At 44.3% G+C, this 24,950-nt stretch overlaps 1 protein-coding gene across 3 annotated transcripts; it reads left to right on the top strand.

Moving 5' to 3' along the window:
* The first annotated feature begins 895 nt into the window (after positions 1-895).
* Positions 896-21,403, top strand: FAM124B (family with sequence similarity 124 member B). 3 transcript variants are annotated; one of them, XM_064587151.1, is made up of 3 exons: positions 896-1,940; positions 3,322-3,479; positions 14,723-14,862. In XM_064587151.1, exons 1-3 carry the CDS (start codon positions 1,209-1,211, stop codon positions 14,730-14,732), a joined length of 900 nt encoding a protein of 299 aa, XP_064443221.1. In that variant the 5' UTR covers positions 896-1,208; the 3' UTR covers positions 14,733-14,862. The 3 variants fall into 3 exon arrangements, with proteins under 3 accessions (XP_064443221.1, XP_045723822.1, XP_045723821.1); XM_045867866.3 differs by having other exon boundaries at positions 898-1,940; positions 3,322-3,358; positions 14,723-14,935; XM_045867865.3 differs by lacking the exon at positions 3,322-3,479 and having other exon boundaries at positions 901-1,940; positions 14,723-21,403.
* Positions 21,404-24,950: the final 3,547 nt, after the last annotated feature.

The raw sequence follows: 24,950 nt of genomic DNA, 5'->3' as shown, positions 1-24,950 counted from the left end.
GGGTGGGTGTTATGTTTAGAGCTTGAATATTCTTATTGAAGATTATTCATTTTAAGATTCAACAGCACGCCGAGTCTCTAGGATAAATACATGTCCTCAACGAGAATTTACTTTGGTGTCCTTTCCCTATCCTAAGGAAGAAAATCCAGACTTCCAGGTCCTTGAGAGGCACCTCATCTTTACTTCTCTGGGGCACCTCTCAGTTCCTGGGTGCAAATCTTCCCTCAGCCACTTTTTCGCTGTGAGACCTTAGGCAAGTTACTTAGCTTTTCTGTTACTTAGCCCTAGGTCATTCATCAGTCATCTGGGGATAAATAGTCTTTTCTTCATAGGTTTGTTGCAGGATTAAATTTATGTAAAGTTTTAGAACTTTAGAGCTGCCTAGTAGATCCTTAATAGATCTAAGAAATCATACTGTCCCTATTGGGAAGCTCTCACTCTTCCTATAGAATCAGCATGAATAAAGGGGGACTTTTTTTCTGCAACATCTTTTTAAAATTTTTTTGCAACATTTCAGTACATACACTCAGTCTTTGCATCAGAGCAAATCATTTTCAGTGAACACTCAGTATTATTTAGATACGGTATCTTCTCTCCAATGCCCTAGCATCAGTTGTCCGGTAACAAAATAAAAAGACAAAGGGGGAAAAAATCCTGGCAAGGGGACAAGTTTCGAGAATTGTTTGAAAGCAGTCATTGTATTCAGGTGGCCTGGCAGGCTACTGTAAACAGGGTGAGATGTAAGGAGGAAATCAGAACCCATTGTGGGCCCATAAAATGGATGTCTTTTCAACTAAACAGATTGCTATCAGCCTAACAGAGCCGACTCATGTTCCTCTTTGCCTGGTCATTTCCTTTACTGAGTATCCGTAAGAACCACCCACTTGGGTGTTTCTCAGGATTATAGGTTTTTAGGTCAAAAAAGAAACCCGGGGGAGTGCCTGGACAAGCCCAAGGCGCAGTTACATTGTGCACGAGCTGGATGACATTGACCCCAAGGCTGTTGTGCCCCAGTTTGTGTGGATGGTCAGGCTGTGTGGCTGCCGGTAGCTAGGGGCCCAGGTTAGGAGCTTTGCTCTGAAGTGGCTGCAGGTTTCCTGGTGGGCTGAAGACTCCACGGGAGAACCGCCCGCTTCTTCCTTCACTGCAGAAGCTTGACCGGTGGACCCTCCGCGCCTGCTTCCTTTGTCCTCCTCGGGCAGTCCGGAATGGACGGGACACCAGAGCCTCTGGCCATGACCGTCCACCTGCTCGCCAACTCTGGGCATGGCTCGCTTCTGCAGCAAACTCTGGATCAGCTCCTGGACTGCATTTGCCCAGACGTGCGTCCCTTTCTGGTGTCAGAGCGGGTCAGTCCAGTGAAATACTATGACAAGTGCCACTGCAAGCGCTCACGGTTCCCGGGGATGTCTGTGTTGCTCTTCCTGCACGAGAGCCTGGGAGAGGAGCGGCTCTTTCGGGTTCTTGACTCCCTCCAGCGCTGGCCATGGCACTGCTACCCCGCCCCGAGCGCTCAGGGGGGGCCGTGTCCCTACGTCCTTGCCAACCAGGAGTTCTACAGTGTGGACAGCCAGATGCCCGTCTGGGGTGTGAGGCAGGTGCACTGTGGCTCCGAGGTCCTGAGGGTGACACTCTACTGCAGTTTTGATAACTACGAGGATGCCATCAGACTCTATGAGTTGATCCTGCAGAAGGAAGCCACCGTGCAGAAAAGCAACTTCTGTGTCTTCGTGCTCCATGCCACTGAGAGCTTCGCTCTGCAGCTCTCCCTGGTGCAGCTGCCCCTTGGAATGTCAGTGGACCCCAAAGAATCTTCTGTGCTGCAGTTCAAGGTTCAAGAGATAGGCCAGTTAGTACCTCTCCTACCCCATCCGTGCGTCCCCATCAGCCGCACCAGGTGGCAGACACAGGACTACGATGGCAATAAGATCCTGCTTCAGGTATTCCGGTTTTGCCTCTGATCTTTGTAGACACACATGGAACTGTGTGATTTTACCTCTGCGATGGGCCTTCGTGACGATTTAATGCAGTGGTTCTCAGCCTTGCTTGCACATCAGAATCCCTGGGGAGCTTGCAAAAATTCCCATGCCACGCTTGCACCCCGGGCCAGTTAGGCCAGCATCTCCAGGGGTGCCTTGGATGACTCAAATAAGTAGTGTCAGGTTCGAGAGTCACTGACCTAATAAAATCCCCTCATCTGACAGATAATGGAGTTCATGCTCCATGAGCTTGTAGCTTATGCAAGTGGTTTGAGGTAGAATCCGACGACACCCCATTTCTCAGATTGTCCTTTAAAACTGTATGCAAATACTTTGCCCACACTTTGGGGTTTGGGAATAGTTAAGCTCTTTCCATCTGACCTAAGGAAGCTGAAGTTGTAATTATGGTTGGGATTGTTAATTTTGTAGTCCTGTTGACTTCATTTTTTTTTTTTCCTGTTGACTTAATGTGTAAGCAGCTTGGATCACTGTCAATTTTTCCCCAAATCAAGTTAGATGGTTAGAATGCCTTTAAAAAAGAAAACCTGGATATGAAAGCCTTCTTTTGTAAGCATCCCATTTAAGCCACGCTCAATCATGATCACTACCGTAATGTGTCGTCTCCCGTGGAGTGTTCTGTGGCTGTTGAGCCTTGTACCCAGTAGCTGCCTGGTTAGCCTTGATTCCTTCATTAGCACAATGGAGGTAATATTAACATCTTCCTAAAGTGTGGGTTGTTATCCACACGAGATGATGTCATGCTTCAAGTGCTTAAGACAGTGCCCAGAATGCAATTTTAGCTATTATTATCTGTTATGGCCTAGACTAAGTGTTATTACATTGATTACTTTATTTAATTCTTACAACAACCTAGGAAGTTTCTGTGGCTTTTACTTAACTCAGCAATTACCAAGGCATCTAAAGTTTCTCCTTCAGCCTTGGTTAATCTCCCACATTTAAAATCAACCTCACTGTCAAACAAACATTGAGTATGTGTGTGCAGCAGGGGGCACATTTTTAACTGTTCCTATTTTTAAGATCAACCCGACCAACTTGGATCAGATGCTCTTCTCTAAACCAATTGCTGCATCCAAGGGAATGGGATTCGTGTGGGTTGGTGTAGTTCTGAGGCAGAGGCTCTGCTCTCCACACTTGGATTGTCTGTGGAGTCAGACCCTCCTGGGACTCCCAGGGGAGAGTAAGGACCCCCAGTGAAGATCAGTAGGGAAACAAATGCGGGGTGGCCCAGATGACGGATGTTGACCAAAAGAAAGAAAATAATACCTATTCAAGGGAAAACCGTAACCACCAATTAACCTCTCCACAAATAACCTTTCCTCAGGGCTGGAACGGACACACGTGTGGGCGTGCTAGACATGGTGAGGGCGCGCGATGGACAAAGCTTCCTGAGGAGCGATACCTGGGCCTGCTGAGGCTGGACAGCCCAGAAGGAAGTAGCCAGATGGAGAAGGGAGGAAGGTGTTCCAAAGAGGAGAGACAGTGGGTGACCTTGTGTGGTGTGACATTCTCTTAGCGGGGCATGTTCAGAAAACTGCCTGAGGTTCCATGTGGCTGGGGTGGAAAGAGGGGGTCAGGGGAAGAAGAGGAGCAGGTGGGTGGAGACCACATCATCAGGAATATGGTCAGTCACTGGAAGGTAAGCACCATGAGGGCAGGCAGCTCTTTCCCCACTTTTGTATTCCCGGTCCCTAGAACAGTGTCTGGCTCATGGGAGTCAAATACATTCTTGGTGAATGAACCAGACCCTTGCTAAGAGCTTCTGTTTTATCCTTACTGATATCAGCAGTCACTGATGGGGCCTGTGAGTGGTACTTACATGTATAATTTGTTATGAGGCTCAAAAAAGAGAATATAAATGAGGTGCTCTGTAAAGTAGAAGCTGTAGGAGATCACGCAGAAGCAATGTGATTATTGTCTACGTAAGAAGCCACTGGCTGTCTCGCCAGATGCACACAGCGAACAGTTCCTTCCCCACATGACCTCCTGTCCATGCAGACAGTCTGATGCTTCTCAGAGTCTCAGAGTTTTGAGTAAGAAAACCCATAATGGAAGTGTGAGGTTAAATATGAACTATAGTTCGGGGGTAGACTTAACAGATTTGGAAATGAATTAGATGTAGGGGTCAAAAAGAGGGAGGTGATGATAAGTCTGGACACATTGGGTTTGAGATGCTTGCAGGTCATTTGGGTGAAGATACTCCCAATCAGGTGGCCTCTGAGAGCTGGAGCTTGGACTAGGGACATAGGCTGGGGTGATGGTTGAAGCCCTGGGAAGAAGTGTTGTTATCAAGGAAGAGAGCATAGAAAGAGAAGAGATGAAGGCAGAACCTACAAAATGTCCACACTCCAGGAGTGGGGAAAGAGAAGAAGAATGAGTGCAGCAATGGGAGAAGGAGCAGCCAGAAAACAGGTGAAGATCATGATGTCATGACCAGTAATGCACTTGGTGGCATGCCATAGTCCCTAAGATGCGATTTCTCAGGTACGCTAGAACACGCCCCTAAGGCTCTTTCACCCTGCTCTCCTCACCAGGCCATTGGTCTCTGGTGGTGTTGCCAGTAACTCCCAGGAGATTGGCTAATGCTGCGGGCCAGCTCGCCTTCACTGGTAACCACGGCCACCACCCTGCACTTATGGGCATGTCCTTGCCAACGTCTCCACAACGCTACCGAAACCAGGCTGTAATTTTCAGCAAGATCTTTCTGAAAATTTGAGGATAAAGGGGAAAACAAGAAAACGTTCTTTACAGGGAGGATAACTTATAAGACTTCTGGGTCTGGGTGTCACCATTCAGAGCTCCTTGGCCGGGACGTGACCTTGAGATCCTTCCCCAGGTCTCCTCCTTGTGTTCTCCACACCCGTCACCAGGAGGTGCTCCAGGCCAAGGATACAGCAAGAACGGGGAGGTTCTCTCTTAGCCCCTTGAGGGTCCACCTTCCAGGTCTTTCTTGACAAGGGTTGACTGCTTCCCAAGATGAATGAAATGGGAAAGTTCACACGCATCTCCGCCTCCTGTCCCACAGTGGTGGTGTTTTGTTCATAGACCTGGACGGGGGGCTCAGTTGCACTGATATATGAACCCAACATCAGTACAACCCAGGATACTGAGTCTCAACAACAGACTCTGGTCATCAGCCATCCTTTCTGGCAGCTCTTCCCAGTTTATTCTGCTGAATGCGCTGGAACTCATGCCTGCATACCCTTCCTCCAGTCTGCGGGCTCACCTCTGAATCCTTTACAATTAGTACTTGAGTTAGAATCCACACAGCTCTCCAAGAACCAGCTTTTGATTTCATTGATTTGATTTCATTGATTTTCTCTACTGATTTCCTATTTTCAATTTCCTTGATTTCTGCTCTAATTCTGATTATCTTTTCTTCTGCTTACTTCAGATTTTTTAAAAAGATTTTATTTCTTTATTTGAGAGAGAGAGACTGCGCATGTGAGTGCGGGGAGGAGCAGAGAGAGGGACAAGCAGACTCTGAGCTGAGTGGAGAGCCTGACGCGGGGCTCGATCTCATGACCCTCATATCATGACCTGAGCCTAAATCAAGAGTCCGATGCTCAACTGACTAAGCCACCCAGGTGCCCCACTCTTGTCTTTTTTTTTTTTTTTTTCCTGATGTCTTTTAGGATTTGTTCTTTATCTTCGATTTTTGTAGTTTGGAAAACGATGTGTCTAGGTGAAGCTTTTGCAGAATTTTTGTGCTTGGTGTTCTCTGAGCTTCCTGGATTTGTGGTTTGGTTTCTGACATTAATTTGGGGAACATTTTCAGTCATTGTTATTTCAAATATTTCTTCTGTTCTTTTCTCTCTTTCTTGCCTTCTGGTCTGCCTACTATGCATCTGTTACACTTTTGGTAGCTGTCTCACAGTCCTTGGATATTCTGTTCTAGTTTTTTGTCTTTGTTCTCTTCAATTTTTAATTTTGAAATTTTCTTCTGAGGTGCTCTCAAGCTCAGGATTCTTTCCTCAGCTATGTCCAGTCTACTAGTAAGCCCATCAAAGGCATTCTTGATTTCTATTACAGCATGTGTTTTTTTTTAAATCTCTAGTGTTTCTTTCTGTTCTTCCTTAGTGTTTCTATCTCTGTTAATATTGCCCATCTGTTCTTGCATGCTGTTTACTTTATCCATTAGAGCTCTTAGTGCATTAATCATAGCTATTTCAAATTCCTGGCATGATAATTCCAACAACTCGGCCATGCCTGGTTCTGATGCTTACTCTGTCTCTTCAAATTGTGTTTTTTTACCTTTTAGTATGCCTTGTGTTTTGTTTTGTTTTTGTTTTTGTTAGCTAGACATGATGTAGCATGTTAAAGGAACTGCTGAAAATAGGCCTTTTGTAATGTGGTGGTGAGGAGTTGGGGAAGGGGAAGCATTATATGATTAGATTGCACACAGTCTTTTAGTGAGTCTATGCCTAGGACTGTGAATTCACAAGTATTTTTAATTTTTTTCTCCCTCCTTTGGCAGGAGAGGATGGCTAGAATGGGCTGGAATTGAATATTTCCCTTCCCCAGGTCAGTCAGGCTCAGGTGAGCTTCTGCTTAACTAGTTTTCTCTGAGAGCAGGCCTTTTAATAACACAGTTTTCTAGCATGTTTAAAAGTGGTGCTTTTTCTCCTTCCCTTCCAGAAGCACAAAGAGATTTATCTCCGATATTTATTGTGAGCATCTGGTCAAGCTCCTGGAGGGAAATCTCACAAGCTGGCGGGGCCCCTCTATGACTGGGTCCCCCTGGAGTTTTTAACCCTCAGAGTTGTCTGCACTGAACCTTCCACCATTCCTCAGTCACAGTTGAGGTTTTCCTCACCTGGCACTGGTTCTTGCTGTGGCTTCCACTTATGAGTCTCCTCTCCGAGAAGCTGTGATTCCCTGTATTTGTCTGTTGTCTCTCTAGTCTTGGAGGCTGCTGTTTGCCCTGCGTGCTCCCCTCTCGTACAGATTCTGGAAGAATTTTTGCTCTAAGGCCACCAGCATCAGTAGATGTTGACCGCCCCTCCCTTGAAAGTCTCTCCGTTGTGGGCTTCCATAACCCAGCTCTTTAACTAAGCAGTTTGTCTTCCCTGGCTGTCCCTTTGCTGTTTTTTCCCAAGGACTCACCTCTTTCTTCTTGTTCCTGAATCAGGTTTGCTCACCCATGGTGGCATTGACATCTTGGCCTAGATGCTTCTTTGTCATGGAGGACTGCCCTGTGCATTGCTGATGTTGGCTGTATTGTGGGCTCTAGATGCCGGTAGCAACGACCCCTATACCCCAGTTGTGACAACCAAAATGCCTCCAGACCTTGTCAAGTGCCTCTGGGAGTTGAAGTTTCCCCCAGTTGAGAACTGCTGTCCTTGACTAAAAGTTTCCCTAAGATTAAGAAATATAGATCATTCTGTGGATTTAATATCATCTTTGTTCTCCTTACTTGTATCTCTAGCTCTTGAGCTTTAGCTTATTTATTTATTTATTTACTTATTTAGCTTATTTCCAGCTTCCTGTAAGATGATTTGAACATAATGTCTCATCCTCATCTTACATTCAGTCCAAGCAAAACCTAAGTCACCATCTCCCCCATCTTCTCCAGCTCTGGTCACTCTCTCTCCATTTGCTCTGGTTTTTGTCACTATTAAAGCCTCTTTTTCCAGAAGCTGCACATTCAATCACACCCAACTGTTGTAGTTTTCCTCTGGGGTCATTCCTCTTCTCCCTTCTTTCAGCCTGCATAGTTTTAAGTATGCATTATTATTATTATGACATTCTAGCTCTTCACTCTAGCTCCAGGCATCCTATTTTATCCAGCACATCACAGATGAATATATTTTTAAATGACTGCTACATTTATGGCTATCCCAACTTTCTTTCCAGAACTCTAGGCTCATTCCTGCACCCAGGTATTTTGTTTATTGTCATAAAATACACATAACATAAAATTTGTCACTTGAACCATTTTTAAGTGTTGGGTTCAGTGCCATTAAGTCCATTTACAATGTTGCACAACCATCACCGTAGTCTGTTTCCAGAACTTCTTCATCACACCAACTAAAAGCTTTGTACCTATTACAACATAATCCACTATTCTCTCCTCTCCCCAGTCCCTGGTAACCTCTATTCTTCTTTCTGTCCCTGTAAATTTTCCTATCCTAGGCACCTCCCATGTGTGAAATCATATAATATTTGCCCTTATGTCTGGCTTAGTTCACTCAGTATAATGTTTTCAAGATTCATCCATGTAGCATGTGTCAGAATTTCATTCCCGTTTAGGTTGAAAATGTTGCATTTTATGGATATCTGCATCTATGTATTGCCTAAGCTGTTCCTTGTCCAGAGATGTCTTTCTCTTCCTCTTTACTTATCCATCCTTCAAGGCTCTGCTCAAATAGCAATTTCTCTATGAAATCTGCCATGAAGCTCAAGTGCACATTCACTCCCATTTGGTGTATGTTTTACATGGAAATTTTGTAACACACGACTGATTACACATTTTCTTGTTGTTGCACCATATAATTTTGGAGTTTATGACTCTCTACCTCTTTTCAGTATTTTGTTGTAAATGTCTATTTCCAGTAGACTAGTAGGTAGACAGCTGTTTCTGAAGCATGGATTGATTGACTGCTTGTTTTCAGGAAATAAGTCTGTCTCTTCCGAAAAGGTATATATTCCAGAAGCTAGTGTGGTGTAAGCAAGCGTGTGGTTCTTTTCATTTTATCAACAGACATTTACTAAGTTCGTCCTTATGTTCTTCATTAGCCATTGAAAAATGAAAGAACATAGTCTCTCATGAAGAAAGTAATTAATTTTCTTCTGTAGCATTTCTTGAGGATCCTTTCTCATTTCCGAATCTCTCAGCTGTGCACACTTGGACTCTATTCCTCCCTCTTTGTTCCTTTCTTTGTTTCTTTTCCATTATCCATCCCCACCCTAATGTACCCCACAGAACAACACACATAGCCACACACACACACACACACACACACACACACTCCAATCCCTGCTCTTCTTCTCACTCAATACTTGGGTTTATGCTGCCCTGAAAAAAAAATACTTGGAGGCATTGCTTAGAAGGTTTTCACTCTTACAGAAAAGCAGGTTAACATCAGTGGCTTTGGTTAATCAGTTGAAGTACCATTAATTTACAGATCAGTTAATTGGAAGGGACTGGTTTCAACTCTTAGGTAAGCAAGTTTGGCATTGTTTTTGGGTTTCTTATTATCTGTATAATTTGTTTCCATTTAATTTTTTTCTCAGTGCAGGAAAAATTCTCTTTTGCTATCTCTTGCAATCACTTCTAGTAAGAGACAATATTATTTTCCCTTCATGATGTGACTCTGTTCTTAAACAGCTTCATCATTTTTCAGTGATGTATATTCTCTTGTTTCTCAGTGTTTAGTCATATGAGTGACAAATGATCTTTCTATTCATCAAGATAACTGCTAACATTCCCTGAAACTTGAAAAAGCTAGCTCTCAATTTGTAACATTTTACAAATATTTCTTGGAAAGATGAGCTCTAAATGATCAGAATTCCTACAAAATGCATTTCATTCTATTTTTGGCAAGAAGCCTTCTTCTCCCTCAAGGGATTTCTCTCAATCACTCAGCATTATGTTTCTCCTAGAAATTTTTCACTCTAACTGCACACATCTGCATTTCTACATTAATGGTGTTGAACTCATTTGTGCTATGTGATCTAAAGATCTTAGACCTCTCTTTAAGAAAGACAAGTTGACATTTCATTCTCTTAAAAAGTTTGCAGAAATGGCCAACCATATAATGAAAGCCTTTTTAAATTTTTTCGATAAGACTTTATATCTACTTACTGTCAAATAATTAGGGGCCCAATACAGAGATTCTGCATTTCCATACATTTCTACATGTAAAAATTTATATTTCTTTTTTTAAAGATTTTATTTATTTATTTATTTATTTATTTATTTATTTATTATTTATTTATTTATTTATTTATTTATTTTATTTATTTGACAGAGAGAGAGAGAGATAGTGAGAGCAAGAACACGAGCAGGGGTAATGGGAGAGGGAGAAGCAGGCTTCCTGCTGAGCAGGACCCTGGATCATGACCTGAGCCGAAGGCAGAGGCTTAATGACTGAGCCACCCAGGCGCCCCAAAACTTATATTTTCTTAGGTGCTAAGCTTTACTTATGTATCCGAAAGACATCTAGTGATTACTTAGCACGTGCTAGGCACTATGTTAGGTATTGGAGATATAACAATGAAGAAGGTGAATATAATCCTTCTCCCAGATGGCAAGTTTAGAGGAAGATACAGATGAGTAAGTGTGCAGGTGCATAACAGTGTGGTAACTACTATGATATGGTGGTAGAGGCTGCTAGAAGAGCTAGTAACAATACTAATTACAATGACAAATACCAACTCATATTTAGCACTACTATGTCCCGGACACTGTTATCATGTAATCCTTTCAACGGCTCTATGATGGTACTTACGATCATCTCCTTTTATAGATGAAGAAACTGAGGCATAGGAAGATTAGGTAATTTGTCTAAAGTGCAACAACTAATAAGTGGCAGAGCCAATATTTAGGGGACCTACCCCAGATTCAGTGATATCAAGAAAGCTTCCAAGAGGAAATGATGTAGAAGCTGGAGTTGGCCATGGGTTTTTAGGAAAAAGGGTTAGAAGAGACATATCCCAGATGGAGGAAATAATATCCACAAACACGGGCACCGGGAAAGAGCAAATAATATCCAAGAAGTTCAATTTTGGCAAGCAGAGGCTGAAGGGGAGGAAGTGGTGAATGACCAGGCTGGAGGAAGAAGGGGCAGACTGTGCGGGGGTGTGATAAGACATATTGAAGGACTTAGATTTTTACTTCAAGAAGAGTAGGGTGCCATCAGAAGCAGGAGGGTGACATGATGAAAATTGTTTTTGAAGCTCCCCTTGTAATGGAGTGGAGAAGGGACTAGAGGGAGGTAAGAGTGTCCATAGGGGGGGCGCCTGGGTGGCTCAGTTGTTAAGCATCTGCCTTCGGCTCAGGTCATGATCCCAGGATCCTGGGATCGAGCCCCGCATCAGGCTCCCTGCTCGGCAGAGAGCATGCTTCTCCCTCTACCACTCCCCCTGTTTGTGTTCCCTCTCTCGCTGTCTCTCTCCCTCCGTCAAATAAATAAATAAAATCTTAAAAAAAAAAAAAAAGAACGTCCATGGGGGCGCCATCACCATATGACCATTGCAACAATTCAGACAAGAGATGGAGAGAGTCTGATCTAGGGTTAATGGCATTGTACATGGAGAGACAGGAAGATCTGAGAGATCTCTAGGAGGCAGAGTCCATGAGAATGGATGACATGCGGATGAAGAAGGGAAAGTGATGCTCTTGCTTGACTAACATGGGGCTAAAGTGTTCGAAGAAAGGAAAAAGACTAAACAGAACAGAATTAGCATGAGCAGGAAAATGAGTTCATTCTGGACATGTTGCGTTTGAGTAGTTGGTGACTGGAAGACAGTAGGATAGATAAGTATGAGGCTTAAAAGACAGATCTGAACTGTAGTTATGCTTTTGGGAGCCTTCATCATTTACATAGTAATTGAGGCATGGGTGTCCCTGAGATTGCCCTGGGAGGGTGTGTAAAGAGAAGAGGACCCAGGTCAGCACTGAAGAAACACAACATATAATGAACTGACAGGGGAAGAGGCTCCTTCAATGGAAACTGAGAAGGGATGGATGGAAAGGGAGGAGAAAATCCAGAAGAATGTGTTGACATAGAAGCTTAAAAAGAAGAAGACTTCAAATGTAAAGGAGAAAGGTCAGCCTTGAAAACTCAGCCAGAGCTGGGGTAACAATGCATGACAAGGAAGCTGATTGCGGATGATCTTGGCAAGAGCAATTTTAGTGGATTGGTAGGAGGGAGGGTCAGTGCCGTGGGTAGGGGAAATAAGGGGGGGGAGGTTAGTAGGATAAATGAGTGTGGATGAATTTTATAGAGAGGGTTGGCTGTGAAGGAGAGGAGAGAGAGCGCTGGAGGGGAGAGAGGAGAAGGAATGCATTATTCAAGATAGATTGGAGCAGGTTGAATTGCTGTTGCAAAGGAGAAGGCAGAGCACCAGGAAGAGAGAAAGATTGGAGAAACAAGATAACCACATGGGAGAAAATGAATCATTGATAAGTTGGGGTGGCCAGGAAGGCAGGAGGCGATGGAATTCAGAGTGCAGATAGACTGGTCCCTTTCCTCGTGGAGAGGATGGTGACGTTGCAGGTGTGTTGGGTGGCAGGCTACTGAGGGTTGCTAGCTGATGATGGCTTTTGTTTTCTCTGTAATCTAGATGGTGATACCTTCTGCTGCGGGGTTGGGCAGAGGTTGTGCCACTGAAGGTTTGAGGACAGTTCAGAAGGTTTTAAACAGCTGCCTGTGGCGAAAGGACAGGTGGCTAAGGAAACAGGACTGCGGGGAGACTGGGCAAAGTTGGAAACCACACCGTTATGGTGATGTCACTCTGAACAGTTTGTGCGTTTCTTTGACAAGTTCAAGGCACAAGTTTAGGGGATGTGGGCATGCAGATGGACCTGGATCTGGGAGGTCTTGAGGGAGGCTTTGACAGAAAGGCAATGGTAGAGGGGAGTCGGATGTATTGGGGAGGAAATGGCTGAAGTGATGATCTTTGGACTCCAGTTGATGTGGAAGGAGGTGTGGATGCTGAAAAGCTGATGTAACAGGAGAACTTGAGTGTTGGAGCAGGAAAGAGCACTCATTTTAACTTTATTCCCCCGGAGGTGGAAGGCCCTTGGGAGCTAAGAATAGTTTTTCCATTTTTAAATGGTTGCGGAAAAATTTTCATGACACACGAAAATTGTGCAAAATTGGGTGCCTGGGTGGCTCATTCAGTTAAACGTCTGCCTTTGGCTCAGGTCATGATCCCAGGGTCCTGGAATCGAGCCCTCATCTGGCTCCATGCTCAGTGGGGAGCCTGCTTCTCCGTCTCCCTCTGCCACTCCTCCTGCTTGTGCTCTCTCTCTCTCTCTCTGTCAAATAAATAAATAAAAATCTTTAAAAAGAATCGCACAAGACTGAAACTCAGCCACACCCACTTACCGCATTGTCCATGGCTGCTTTGCGGAGAGTCGAGTCATGCCGAGAAAGACCATAGGTCCACAGAGCCTCAGATATTGATTGTATGGCCCTTTACAGAAAATATTTGCCAACTTCGATGCTAAAAGAATTGATGGAAGCAGCTTTTTTGCTTTTTGCAGTTTGGTAACAGTCACTCCACCATTTCTATCAGAGAGAAAATTGAGGGGGGGGGGAGGATCCCTTATATAAATAATTTACTCATTTCTAGAACTGCTTTCTTACTGTTCTGATTTCTTCCTTCTTGCCTGGTGAGGTAAATATGTACCATCTTTTTATTTTCTTTTAATAAATTAAAAAAAAAATGAGAGCAGTGTTATGTTCACAGCAAAATGGAGCAGGAAGTACAGAGTCCCACACGCTCCTGCCCCTCACAGACGCAGCCTCCCCCACTGTCCGTATCCCACCAGAGTGCTGCCTTTGCTACAGTTGATGAACCTGCATAGACACATCATTATCACCCAAAGTCCATAGTTTACTTAGGGTTCACTCTTGGTGCTGTACATTTTAATGGTTTTGACAAGTGTGTAATGACTTGTATCCCCCGTTGCAGTATCATACAGAGTAGTTTCACTGCCCTAAAAATCCTGGGCTCTGCCTGTTCATCCCTCCCTCCCCTCTAACCCCTAGCAACCACGAGCCTTTTTATGGTCTCCATAGTTTTGCCTTTTCCAGATGTCATATTGTTGGAATCATACAGTATGTAGACTTTTTCAGATGGGCTTAGTAAATGCATTTAAGGTTCTGTTGTACATTCTTTTTGATATTTGGGCCAGGCAGGGGTGGACCCTGGATACCAATTTCTAAGAGCTACTGACAAGATAGAGAAAATTGTCTTTTCCAGAAATCTTCTTGGTGAGAGTGTTGTGTAAGGAGTAGGGGAGGAGGCTCCCAAGAGTCCAAGGATGGAACACGGGCCAGTGAACTCCATTGTGTGGAGGGAGAGAGCAGTTAACTCTAGGGTGGCAGTTCTGCTGAGTAGGGTCTATAAGTTTGAAACCAGCATGGATCTGCTAGGGATTAAGACGCCGCAGGTCCCATATAGGCAGTCCCCCTCCTTTCTTCGATGTTCTTCCACATGCCTCTACATATGGCCTGTACTATAAATAAATGGTCCCCCTAAATTTAAAGAATATTTACTTGAAAGGTGTCTAATTATTAGTCTGCCTGGAGTGCCCACATGTCTTGCAATAGCTCAAGATATATATCATTAGTATGATGTAGAAGGACTTTGGAAGATTGAATTCTTATTCCAATCTTTATCTTTTGGTGGCTTTTGATTTTTGTTCTTATTTTTGCATAGTTGGTAATACATCATTTGCAACAAATAACACCTGTGAACATCTTGGCATCATTTGAACAACACGACCTACGAGAACTGTGTTGCATTTGATTCTCAGATTCTTCTCCTTGTCATATGTTCTTTTAGGGAGCCTGAGAGAGAGAGATGTTTGGAGCTGATACTGATATATCTCATGATTAGATTGTACTTATTACTTCACTTCAACTGGCTTTATTGAAAGTCTGCTGTGGGCACTGGGTGGCAGAGGATGAATGGGACACAGTCTGTTCTTGGCATTTAGTTAATGGAAAACATCTGCTGAATTTGTTTCTTTTCCCCTTGTCCCTTAGGTCCAGTTGAATACAGGACTTGGTGTCAGGAATGGCGAGCTTTCCTTTCTGAATGGCACCTCGGGAGCTGACACACTTCTCCAGGGCTCCCGGCTCTGGAGAGTCTCCCCAATCTCTGTCTCCCCAAGGAGGACCCTGGAGCCACAATGCCGAAGGAACCGGTCCAGGAGGCTCAAGGTGGGCTCTCTGGAGTGTGCGGAGCCTGCTGAGAGCCCTGTGTCAGACCGTTTTAGTGGCACCTCGTGGAAAAGCCCTGGCTGCTTGTCCCAGGACAAGAGCTCCGCAATGGGCGTCCAGATGCATCTGCCTTCTCCCCACCTCCAACCTGGGGCCAGAAGAAAGGTCCTCAGCCTGCAAGACAGCTTTGGGAAGCTGGAGGCAGAAACAAATGTTGACACGGGGTGCACCGTGGTCAATTCTGGACCCCAACAGTCTTTTCTGAACAGATTTTCAAGGGATGTCCAGACCAGCAACGCACCACCCTGCTTGCCAGACTCCTCCTCAGGGGCAACTGCCTCCAAGAACAATAGAATCTTTAAGGCAAGTACCCATTCTTTGTCACTTGCTGGCCAAAGGGATCTTGGTGCAAGGAAGATAATCTCACAATGTCCCCTTCACCTGCCAGTCCAGGGTGAAGAAAAAGAAGAAGAATTCTTTATATAGCATAAAACAAATGTGGTTTCCTAAAACACAAGATCAGATACAGTGTTCTAGAAACGGAGCACTGACCTAGAATCAGATGGTCTCTTGGTCACGTGATGGGTCCTGAATGTTAGCCACGCACTGATCTGTATTGCTTTTATTTCAAATGTGTATAGTCTAACGGCGCTGTGAAGTATTGTTTATTTGCCATCATGGTCGTGAAGGAACACAGCCAACGGATAGGGAGAAAGCCCAAGGCCCTGTGTCCCTGGAGACACACTAACCCAGCTGGGTGCGTTGATTTCAGCACCTATCAGGAATAATTGCTTTGTATGCCAGTGAGTCGGATGTGTTATGCAATGCTGATGAGTGGATGTAATTTAGTTTTAATTTTTACTTGGGTTGCATAGCTCATCCCCCTGGACAACATGGACTATTTATTCTTTAGTGTTTTTTAATTTTTATGTGACCTCCTTTGGTAATGAGGCCCTGTACACCACATAGCCTCTGGTGATTTTGCCTTTAAAGTTGTTTGCATCTAGAATGAGTTCACATGCGAGGGTTTTGAAAATTACAAACAATTAATTTTTTTTCCTGTTTAATAAGCAGAAACCCCAGAAGTCAAAAGATAGATGAAAAATGAAAGCGAGGCTCTAGGATTTCCCTGCTCCTCCATTTCTCATTTGTTTCCACACTACTCCAAAGGGGCCAGTGGTTCCCGTTTCTAACCAGAGAGGAGTGTGACATGATTGGATGATTCCAGATCTCTACTTGACGTGGCAGGAAGATTAGATTGGATGGGTTGTTGGAACAGGACTTGCTTTCTTCTGGCCAAGTTTGAATTCCTAAATTTCTTTGCAATACGCATTCATCCATTTATACATTCATTCATTCAGCAAATATTTATTGAGCACATACCTTTGAATAAGACGTTGATGTATGGTCCACATACAATCTGTGGCCATCAAACCCAAAAGATATATATGGTCTCCCAAGTAGAAATCCATTCTATCAACACTTGAGAATATGTTGAAATCTTAACTTAATTCCTCTGGGACCCTTTTCCACAGTTGATTTTCACACTTGCTGCACAAGGCTGTAGTAAGCTGGTGGAGACTGGGCATATTATGATTCTAATTATAACCATAATGGACAAACTCTCATTGCTCATGTGCTGTATTTTTCTGTTGGGTCTAAACACACATTTTAAAAATATCTGAGGTCTCTGTGCTGTCGTTACTTTATAAGGTTATTTGACTCCACGAACTTTATTCTCCAGGACAGATGTTACATAAAATTACAAATGCTGATTTAGCTGGGTCTTGTGGTGACCCTGATACTTAGTATACCCACTTGAGGAGAAGGATGAGTTCAGGCCCAAGGATGAGTCTTAGGGCAGGGACGTCCACTGAGTTTGGGTGCCCTTCTGAGCTTGAAGAACTGAAAAGAAGGAGAGTTGCAAATCGACAAAGACGAGACTTCTACATTGATTTTATTTTTTCTGGGCTCACGACCTCAGTACATTCCCATTCTCATTTTCTTTCTCCCTGCCCCCCAGACTAAAGTTAGATTTTAGGAAGTAGAATGAAGGATTTTGGTCTGATTTTCTAGAATAAGAGTTAAGAAAAATGAAAGTCTTATTTAAATGGAACTATTGAGCTGCCTTGAAAAGCACAGCAGGGGGGCAGTTCTGAAATTTCTTTCCCACTTTTTTTGAGGTAACCTGAATTCTTTAACATAATACATGGGTGAGACTGTAAGTACATGGAAATTATGAAGAATACTGGAAAATGTGAAGGAGTACCTTACAAAATTGACTTGTAAAATAATACACTCTTAAAATGGCACTGACTCTACCCCACTACACAGCAATCCAATTTACAACATGGTGGGATGGACGGTCCAATGGGCCAGGGTGCCAAAGGCCCTGCTTTTGGCCTCAGCCTTTAAATTTACTACTTATGGGACCTTGAACTGTCAGTGTCCTTGATCCTCTGTTGCCTTTCCTATTGTAACAAAATGTTGTTAAGAGAATCAAGATGATGCATATGAAAGCATTTGGATATTATTAAGCCTTATAAATATGTGAGATAGTATTATTATTATAAATGGTCCTTCAGACCCATGGTTTTTTTAAATGTCATGCCAACAGGAGGTTTTTTGTTTTTTGTTTTTTTTTGGTTTTTTAGAAACAACTTTTAGTAAGATCAATGATTCAATTTAAAAAAAAAACAGCTCTGTAAGAATTTTTGCTATGTGTGCCATTTATTTATGTTCACATATCTAGGAGGGAAATTATGGATGGAAAGAACCAATATATCCTACAGTTCAAAAGAGATTGTATGTAACAGGAATAAGCTATGAACTAGTTTAATCCAATTTATCAAGTTAGCCAGACTCTTTACTTACTTATGCTGTATTTTTTTTAAAGATTTTATTTATTTATTTGACAGAGAGAGACACAGCGAAAGAGGGAACTCAAGCAGGGGAAGTGGGAGAGGGAGAAGCAGACTTCCCGCTGAGCAGGGAGCCTGATGGGGGCCTCGATCCCAGGACCCTGGGACCATGACGTGGGCTGAAGGCAGATGCTTAACGACTGAGCTACCCCGGTGCCCCTTTATGCTGTATTTTTTAAAATATAAAACATATCACTTTTTAAATCAGAGGGACTCTTGATAGAGTACTTTATATGTCTTTATAGGTACACTAAAAATCAGTTGCATTGCAGTTGTTTGGCTATTTTTAACCTTATTAATAGTATATCATACTTTTCAAGTGTTATTTGGACATTGCTAAACATTAACAGAAATGATAGCATTTGGAAACTTTCAAATGTGTTTGTCTATTAGGGAAAGTAGAGCTGGGGGTTTGGGGTTGGGGAGGGGGAAGGGCGGAACACCCCTCGATTTACAAAAGGAGGTGGGACAGGAGCCTTGGCTGCTCCCCAATCCACCCTCTGCTCTGACGGGACTTTGTAGAGGCAGTCTGGTCCTTCCATGGCCCCAACACTCTGCTCACCCCTTTTCCTTACTTCTGGAGAGAGTCGGGGAAAGGGGAAGGGAAGCCAAAGAGAAGAGAATGGAGCCCATTTTCTGTTGATTAGAAACTCCTAAATTTCACCTCTGTGTTATAAAACCTATTCAGAAATTCCTGAGTTAACTTAATACTGTCTAACTTTCTTGAATCTTCTCTAAGCCCTCATGCTTGGGCTTTCTCTCCCTTTTCCTTCCTTCTTTCCTTCCCTCTCCTTTCCCTGCCCCTTTTGTTCCTCCTTTCCTTTCCTTTCCTTTCCTTTCCTTTCCTTTCCTTTCCTTTCCTTTCCTTTCCTTTCCTTTCCTTTCCTTTCCTTTCCTTTCCTTTCCTTTCCTTTCCTTTCCTTTCCCTTCCCTTCCCTTCCCTTTCCCTTTCCCTTTCCCTTTCCCTTTCCCTTCCCTTCCCTTTTTTTTTCCTCCTTCGAATCCTCCCTCCACCCCCCCGACCCTGCCCAGTGCCCTGCACATGGATTTGATACTCTCTTCATTCTTTGTTCCAACCTCTTTTTTCCCCCCTACTTCACCCCAGGAGAGGACAAAGAGATAATTTTAAATTAACTTATGTTCAGGAAATTTCCCCAAAGGCATCTCAGTAGGAGGCAAAACCACCAAAAACACGACCCACATTGTGTGGGAGTTTTGTTTGTTTTTGTTGTTCATTTTTCATCTCCTTTTCCTGAAGGAAATAAAACTTGTACTGCAGAGTGGTACCTTGAAACATAACAAGGTAGCCAATGGATTTGACATGACAGGTCACATGCTGGCCAGGAGTCCTATCATAGCTGGAGGACCAATACCACAAAGCTAACAGGAGGTAGCAACTGTCCCTAACACCCAGTACAAGCACTTCCATATGCAGAGAGCTTGGCCATGCATTGTAAAAACAGGGTCCCTTCACACCTGGCAGAGTGAGGGGACATGCCACATAGACCTGACCAATCGCGTGCTTTCCTCTGGAATTCTGAGGCTCCTAGCAGGGATGGGAAAGCTCCTTTAAGTGGGTTGGGGGGGGGGGAAGGTAGGCAGCAGAGTTCTGGTCCTGGGGAGAAGTGATGTTGGGTCTTTGGCTAAGCCCTTACCCAGATTGGTTCTGGGGCCTGATTTTGGTTGTGATTCTACCTGTTCACCTTCCTATTGTTCTTGTGCATTTTCTGAGCCCAGTTCCCCAGCCTTCTGATAAATGAATTCTCAGCTTAAATCAGCCAGCATCCCTTCTGTTTATGCACCAAATAACTGAGATCGATACAGAGTGCAGCGCTAATAGGGGTTAAGGCCAAGTACAAAACTGGGGCACTGTATTAGGGAACTGAATTTTCAAAGGGATAAACAAAGATGCTAAAAACTATTCATTTGGGGGTTCGGTGTCTCTTTGAAGTTTTCTTAACTTTGATTCTTTTGACTCTTTTCCTTTTGGATTGCTTCTTTTTTCTCCCTTATGGCTGTGGCAGTAAGACCTGCCCCCTCCCCTTTCCCACGCTAAGAAGGAAGCAGGATGGGGTCCACAGAAGGGGGGGGGGCAGGGTCCCATCTGAGAAGTGCTCTGTCTCTAGACTTTTGTCCTGGCTAGACAAAAAGAATCCAACATGTAGTCGTGCATAGGTCACCAGAACAGGGCCCCGAATTACAACCCTTTCATTCACATGCAAGAGAGACTGAGAACTCATTTAAACAAAAGGGGGAAAAAGGAAAGCTAAAGGAAAGTCACGTGACTAAAAGACTGTCAGGGTCACATCCCACCAGCTAGCTACCTAGTGAATAGAGGGTCCTTTGCCCGCGCTTCGGAAGAAAATTCCCGGAGAGGCCTCTGATTGGCTTGGCCTGAGTCACATGCTCACCCCTGAGCCAATCACTGCGCCTGGATGATGGAGTTCACTGATTGGTGAGCCCATGGTTCTGTGTCTATTTGTGGGAATGAGATTTGGGAGAGATCGGAGGAAAGGAGGCAGCCCCACCTGAACACCTTGGAAAGGGTCCCCACAGGAAAGACTTTTTACTAATCGGAGGAAGTGAGAAGAGATGTCAGCAGACAACAAAAACAGGTGTCCACTCCTGGCCCAAACTGTAGCTGCTAACAAAGGAAAAGCATCCTCTGCGTGGTCCCTCTGAGGAGGACCCCAGAAGCGGCTCCTGGTCACCTCTTTCGTACAAAGAACTTGCCTTTTGACAACGTGAGACCTTCCAGCATCTGGCCTCCGTCAGTCTGTTTTGTTTTCTTTAGAGTCTGTATTAGTTTCCTAGAGCTGTTGTACGAATGAGCACACACGCCGTCGCTTAAAGCAACAGGAAGTTATATTATCACAGCTCTGGAGGCACAAGTCTGAGATCAAGGTGTTGGCGGGGCCACACCCCCTCTGGAGGCCCAAGTGGAGAATCCTTTATTGCCTCTTACAGCTTCTCCCGAGTTCCTTGGCTTATGGCTGCAAAAGGCCAATCTTTGCCTCCACCTTCAGTCACCTTCTCCTCCGCTTTATGTCTCTCGCTGTATCTTACAATGACATCTGTCATTGGATTTAGGGATCACCAGAATAATCCAGAATGATCTCAAGATCCTTAATTACATTTCCAAGACCCCTTTTACAAATAAGGTCACATTTGCTATTTATGTTGTCTGTCACCCTTCCTTAGCCTACCCTACTTCTCTCTCTCTCTCTTTTACACACACACACACACAAATATAACCTCCATAGAGTTAAAACCTGCCTGTCATTGTCATATTTGTATCCATAAGGCCTAAAACAGTGCTTGAACCAGAGTAGACACTCTGTGAATGTTAGTTGATTGAATAAAAGAACAAAAGAGTTGATCTCCTTGGATTGTGTCCCTTAGTGCTTCCTCCATACATTTAGTCCTGTTCCAAACCCGTTCTATTCTGTTGAGTATGCATGTATCTCTGTCCTTCATTAAAATACACACTCTCTGAGCCTCTTTTTCCTGATTGTGGGTGATCATTTTTGCCCTTTAATTCAGAGCAAGGAAATTTAAGTGCCAAATATTGTGCTCGATGCACCCTAGGAATTAACAGGAGATGAAGACAAATGTAAACATATTTCATAGTTTGGGTTTTCCTTTCATTGCTTGTCCATCTGTAAATAATTTTGGCTTTCCCCTTCCTCCCAGTGTTTCTCAGCTCAAATTACAGGTGAAGCTCGCAGTCACTGTGTGCCCAGAGCCTTTGACTATTTCTTTGATCTGCCTCTCCTTTTTAAACTCAGTCACTTCCCCCAATTCTTATTTCCTTAACTTGACCCTGAGCAATTGAGACATGAAAAGGAAGCTTCAGACGGACGCTAAACAGATTTCCATAGGTTGAAAAGCGGGACGCTAACCCTTGTTGACTGCCTTAAATCTAATTTAAAAAAAAAAGTCATAATTAACATGCTCTGCTACCCGAGCAGCTGCCTTGTCAGTCTGAAACACCTACTGGGAAAGGAGTAGTAATGGAGTAATTTCTACTGAGACACTTCACAGCCACAAAGATAATTAAATGACAGCAGTGATGCCCCACAGCTTTGAGGGCTGGCGTGTGACCACCCATGTGTGCGTGGAAGCTTCCCGATCGTTCTGGACAAGGCGTTCTTGAGCCCCCAGCACCCAGCAGCACAGGGCTAGACGCTTAGGGGACATGTGCCTGCTGTGGGGTCAGAGTCTTGTCACGAGAGCCCAGTTCTCACATTTTTGCAGGAAGGAGTCCGTGTACACCAGAGAACCAGGTTTCAATTACTTCACACATTGCTGGGTAAATGAGCGAGCTTTCCAAGGGCCCTGCAGACACCACAGAAATGTTCCCCCAGAGCAAAAGCATAAAAACATAATGGTCTTGCTGTAGATGTTGCCCCACAAGCCCCCACGCAGGACTCCTCAGGAATGAAAACCAGATTGGGAGCCGAGCCACAAGATCCATCGTCGATGAGGCAGCTCCTCACTGCTTGTCACCATGTGGATGTGGGGCTGGGGTCCAGGGCCAGCCACACCCAGGGAAGTCTCAGGGAGGCGGAGTCATTTAACACCTAATTTGACTTGGGGAATATTTGCCGTTTGCATACAGACAGGAGATATGCCGATGGGGTGATTGGAGTCGACTTCACGAGACAGGTTTTTCCCTTTCGTTGTGAGCGTAATTTAGGAAGGAGGCAAAAGCATGACTGTGTCCCGGGCAGTCTGTATGCAGTCTGCAATGTGTCCCTGTAAATTTTGTAGGTTAAATTTAACATGTTGGACACCATGCAGTTATTCTCCAGGCATATTTCTGTCCTCCGTCGTGCTAAAATTAAGATGGTCTTTTCTGTTGCCTGCGTTAGGTTTTGTAAGGTTACTTCTGCAGAAAGCCTACAGAACTGGATGAAAATAGCAAGGTGCGTAGTGAAATAAACGAATATCCTCTCTGTTGTCACATGAGGCTGTGACCAGTTCCCTGGCTCCCAGTGGAGTGAAGAGGAGGGGTCCAGGAATAGGCAATGATAAGAGAGATTTTTAAATTCATTAAAACAGAGGCGCCAAAGCCCAGTTTCCACACAGAGGTGAAGGCTCTGCCTCTTTAAGTCGATGGCTCCATAGTTTCTGCATCATTATCCCTGGGTCACAATCACACGAAGATCCAGAGAGGTCTGCTGCCACAGGATGAGCGAGCACCTCTGGGAGCTGGAGTGATTGTGGGGACAGTTCTGTCCCAGGAGAATGCATGAAGGAAGAAAGGAGTGTGTGTCTCTGGTCAGTGACAGGGGACAGCCAGGGGAGAAGAAAGGGGTGAGTCTGCAGGGACAGAAGCAAGCAACAGGAGAATGAGTAAGGGCAGGAACGAGCCCAGGATCTTGCTCTCGGTGGCTAGTGGCCACGGTAACAGGACTGGACCTTTTATTTAGTGTGGCAAGAGCTGAACCAAGTTCCCTGATGCCCTGGGGATAAGTTGCCATGAGGAGAAGTGTAGGACCCTGAGCATCTTAGGTGTGATGACTTAGCCAACATGGGATCAGTGCCAGAGCCCACTGGCTTTGGGCCTGGAACTCAGGTAAGGCCCTTGAAGAGGAAATAGTGAGATCGGGATGTGTGTGTGTGTGTGTGTGTGTCTGCCCATGGGATGCTCAGGTCTTTAGAAAGATTAATAATAATCATCATGAGTGCGCAGTATGTCTAAGGCGCTGTTCTATGATTTTCCTATTAAGTGTACAATTCACATGCTGAGATTTTTACATAGATTAACTCATTGACACCTACGAGGGAGGTACTATTCTTATCTGCATTTAACAAATCAGGAAATGGAAGCAAACGGAGCATAACTAACTGGAGGTAGAGCCCAGGCCAGCTGACTCAAAGTCCTGGCCCCGCGTTACCTCACTGTGTGTGGTCTGGCCCAACCATGTTCACTCCCCAATCCCTGGCATCAAGGAATGTTAGCTGGATGTGGTAAAAGGGACCGTATAGCTGTGAGTAAGGTGGGATCCTGAGATGGAGAGATGAGTCTGGATTGTCCAGGCGGGCCCTAAACATAATCACCAGCGACCTTACAAGAAAGAGGCAGAGGGATCCTTGACCACAGGGGAGGCAGAGGATGACATGACACGGGAGGCCAGGTGATGTGAAGGGAGGAAGGAGTCAGGAGCCAAGGAGCACAGGCACCTTCCAGAAGGTGCAAAGGCAAAGAAACGGACTCTTCCCAGTGTCCCCAGGAGGGCCAGCCTGGCCAAAGCCTTGCTTTTAACCCTGTCATACCCATTTTAGATTCTGGTCACAGGAATTGTAAGATAATAAATTTGTGTTTAAGTCACTAGGTTTGTGAAAATTTGTTATAGCAGCTGCAGGAAACTAATACATCATGGTTCTCGACACTTCTCACAGAAACACATAGAGATGATGTCCTTGGTCAGGAGGCATGTGTCCACAGACATGCTCACATTTCAATACCATCAGCTCCCACCAAATTAAGTAGTGTGTATGTGTGTGCGTGTGTGTGTGTTTGGCGAAGGCAAGGTATAATAAACATGTTATAATTATGTGAGTCAGAAAATTAAGAAGATCTCAAAATTCATTGTTAAAAAGTTAATATTATAAACCTAACACATGGTTTTAAATCTTATTACTTTGACTCCACAAAGAATATGAACAAGTAAGTAGTGCTGAAGAATAAACCTATGTAAACCTTATTTGAGGGACGCCTAGGTGACTCAGTTAAGTGTCTGTATTCGACTCAGGGCATGATCTCAGAGTCCTGGGATTGAGCCCCACATGGCGTCAGGCTCCCTGATCAGCGAGGAGTCTGCTTTTCCCTCTGCCTGCCGCTCCCCGCCCCCGTGCTCTCTGTCTCTCAAATAAATAAAATAAAATAAAATAAAAACCTTATTTGATTATTCGTAATGACATGTGTTGTTATTTGCCTCATTAGTTTGGCTTGGCAATTGTTAACTGAAACCCCCAGGAATGTTCACAGTGTTATTCTGCACTCCAAAAATGTAGATGCAAGTGCCCCTACTCATGCCTTTTCATCTTCCCTTGTCCCTTTCTTAATAAAAATACATCCACGGTTAGAAAGACAAGGAAAGGGATGTAAAAACCAAAATGAG

Source organism: Mirounga angustirostris, unplaced genomic scaffold, assembly GCF_029215605.1.
Source record: "Mirounga angustirostris isolate CCGP_5_RB_7025 unplaced genomic scaffold, mMirAng1.0.hap1 SCAF_3, whole genome shotgun sequence".
Taxonomy (NCBI): domain Eukaryota; kingdom Metazoa; phylum Chordata; class Mammalia; order Carnivora; family Phocidae; genus Mirounga; species Mirounga angustirostris.
Note: the sequence above shows the minus strand (reverse complement) of the source record. Positions and strands in the feature narration are given on the sequence as shown.

Coding starts and splice junctions, on each gene's coding strand:
- FAM124B (XM_045867865.3), top strand. CDS start 1,209: ATGGACGGGACACCAGAGCCTCTGGCCATGACCGTCCACCTGCTCGCC. Junction 1,941..14,722: donor GCAATAAGATCCTGCTTCAG/GTATTCCGGTTT, acceptor CTTGTCCCTTAG/GTCCAGTTGAATACAGGACT.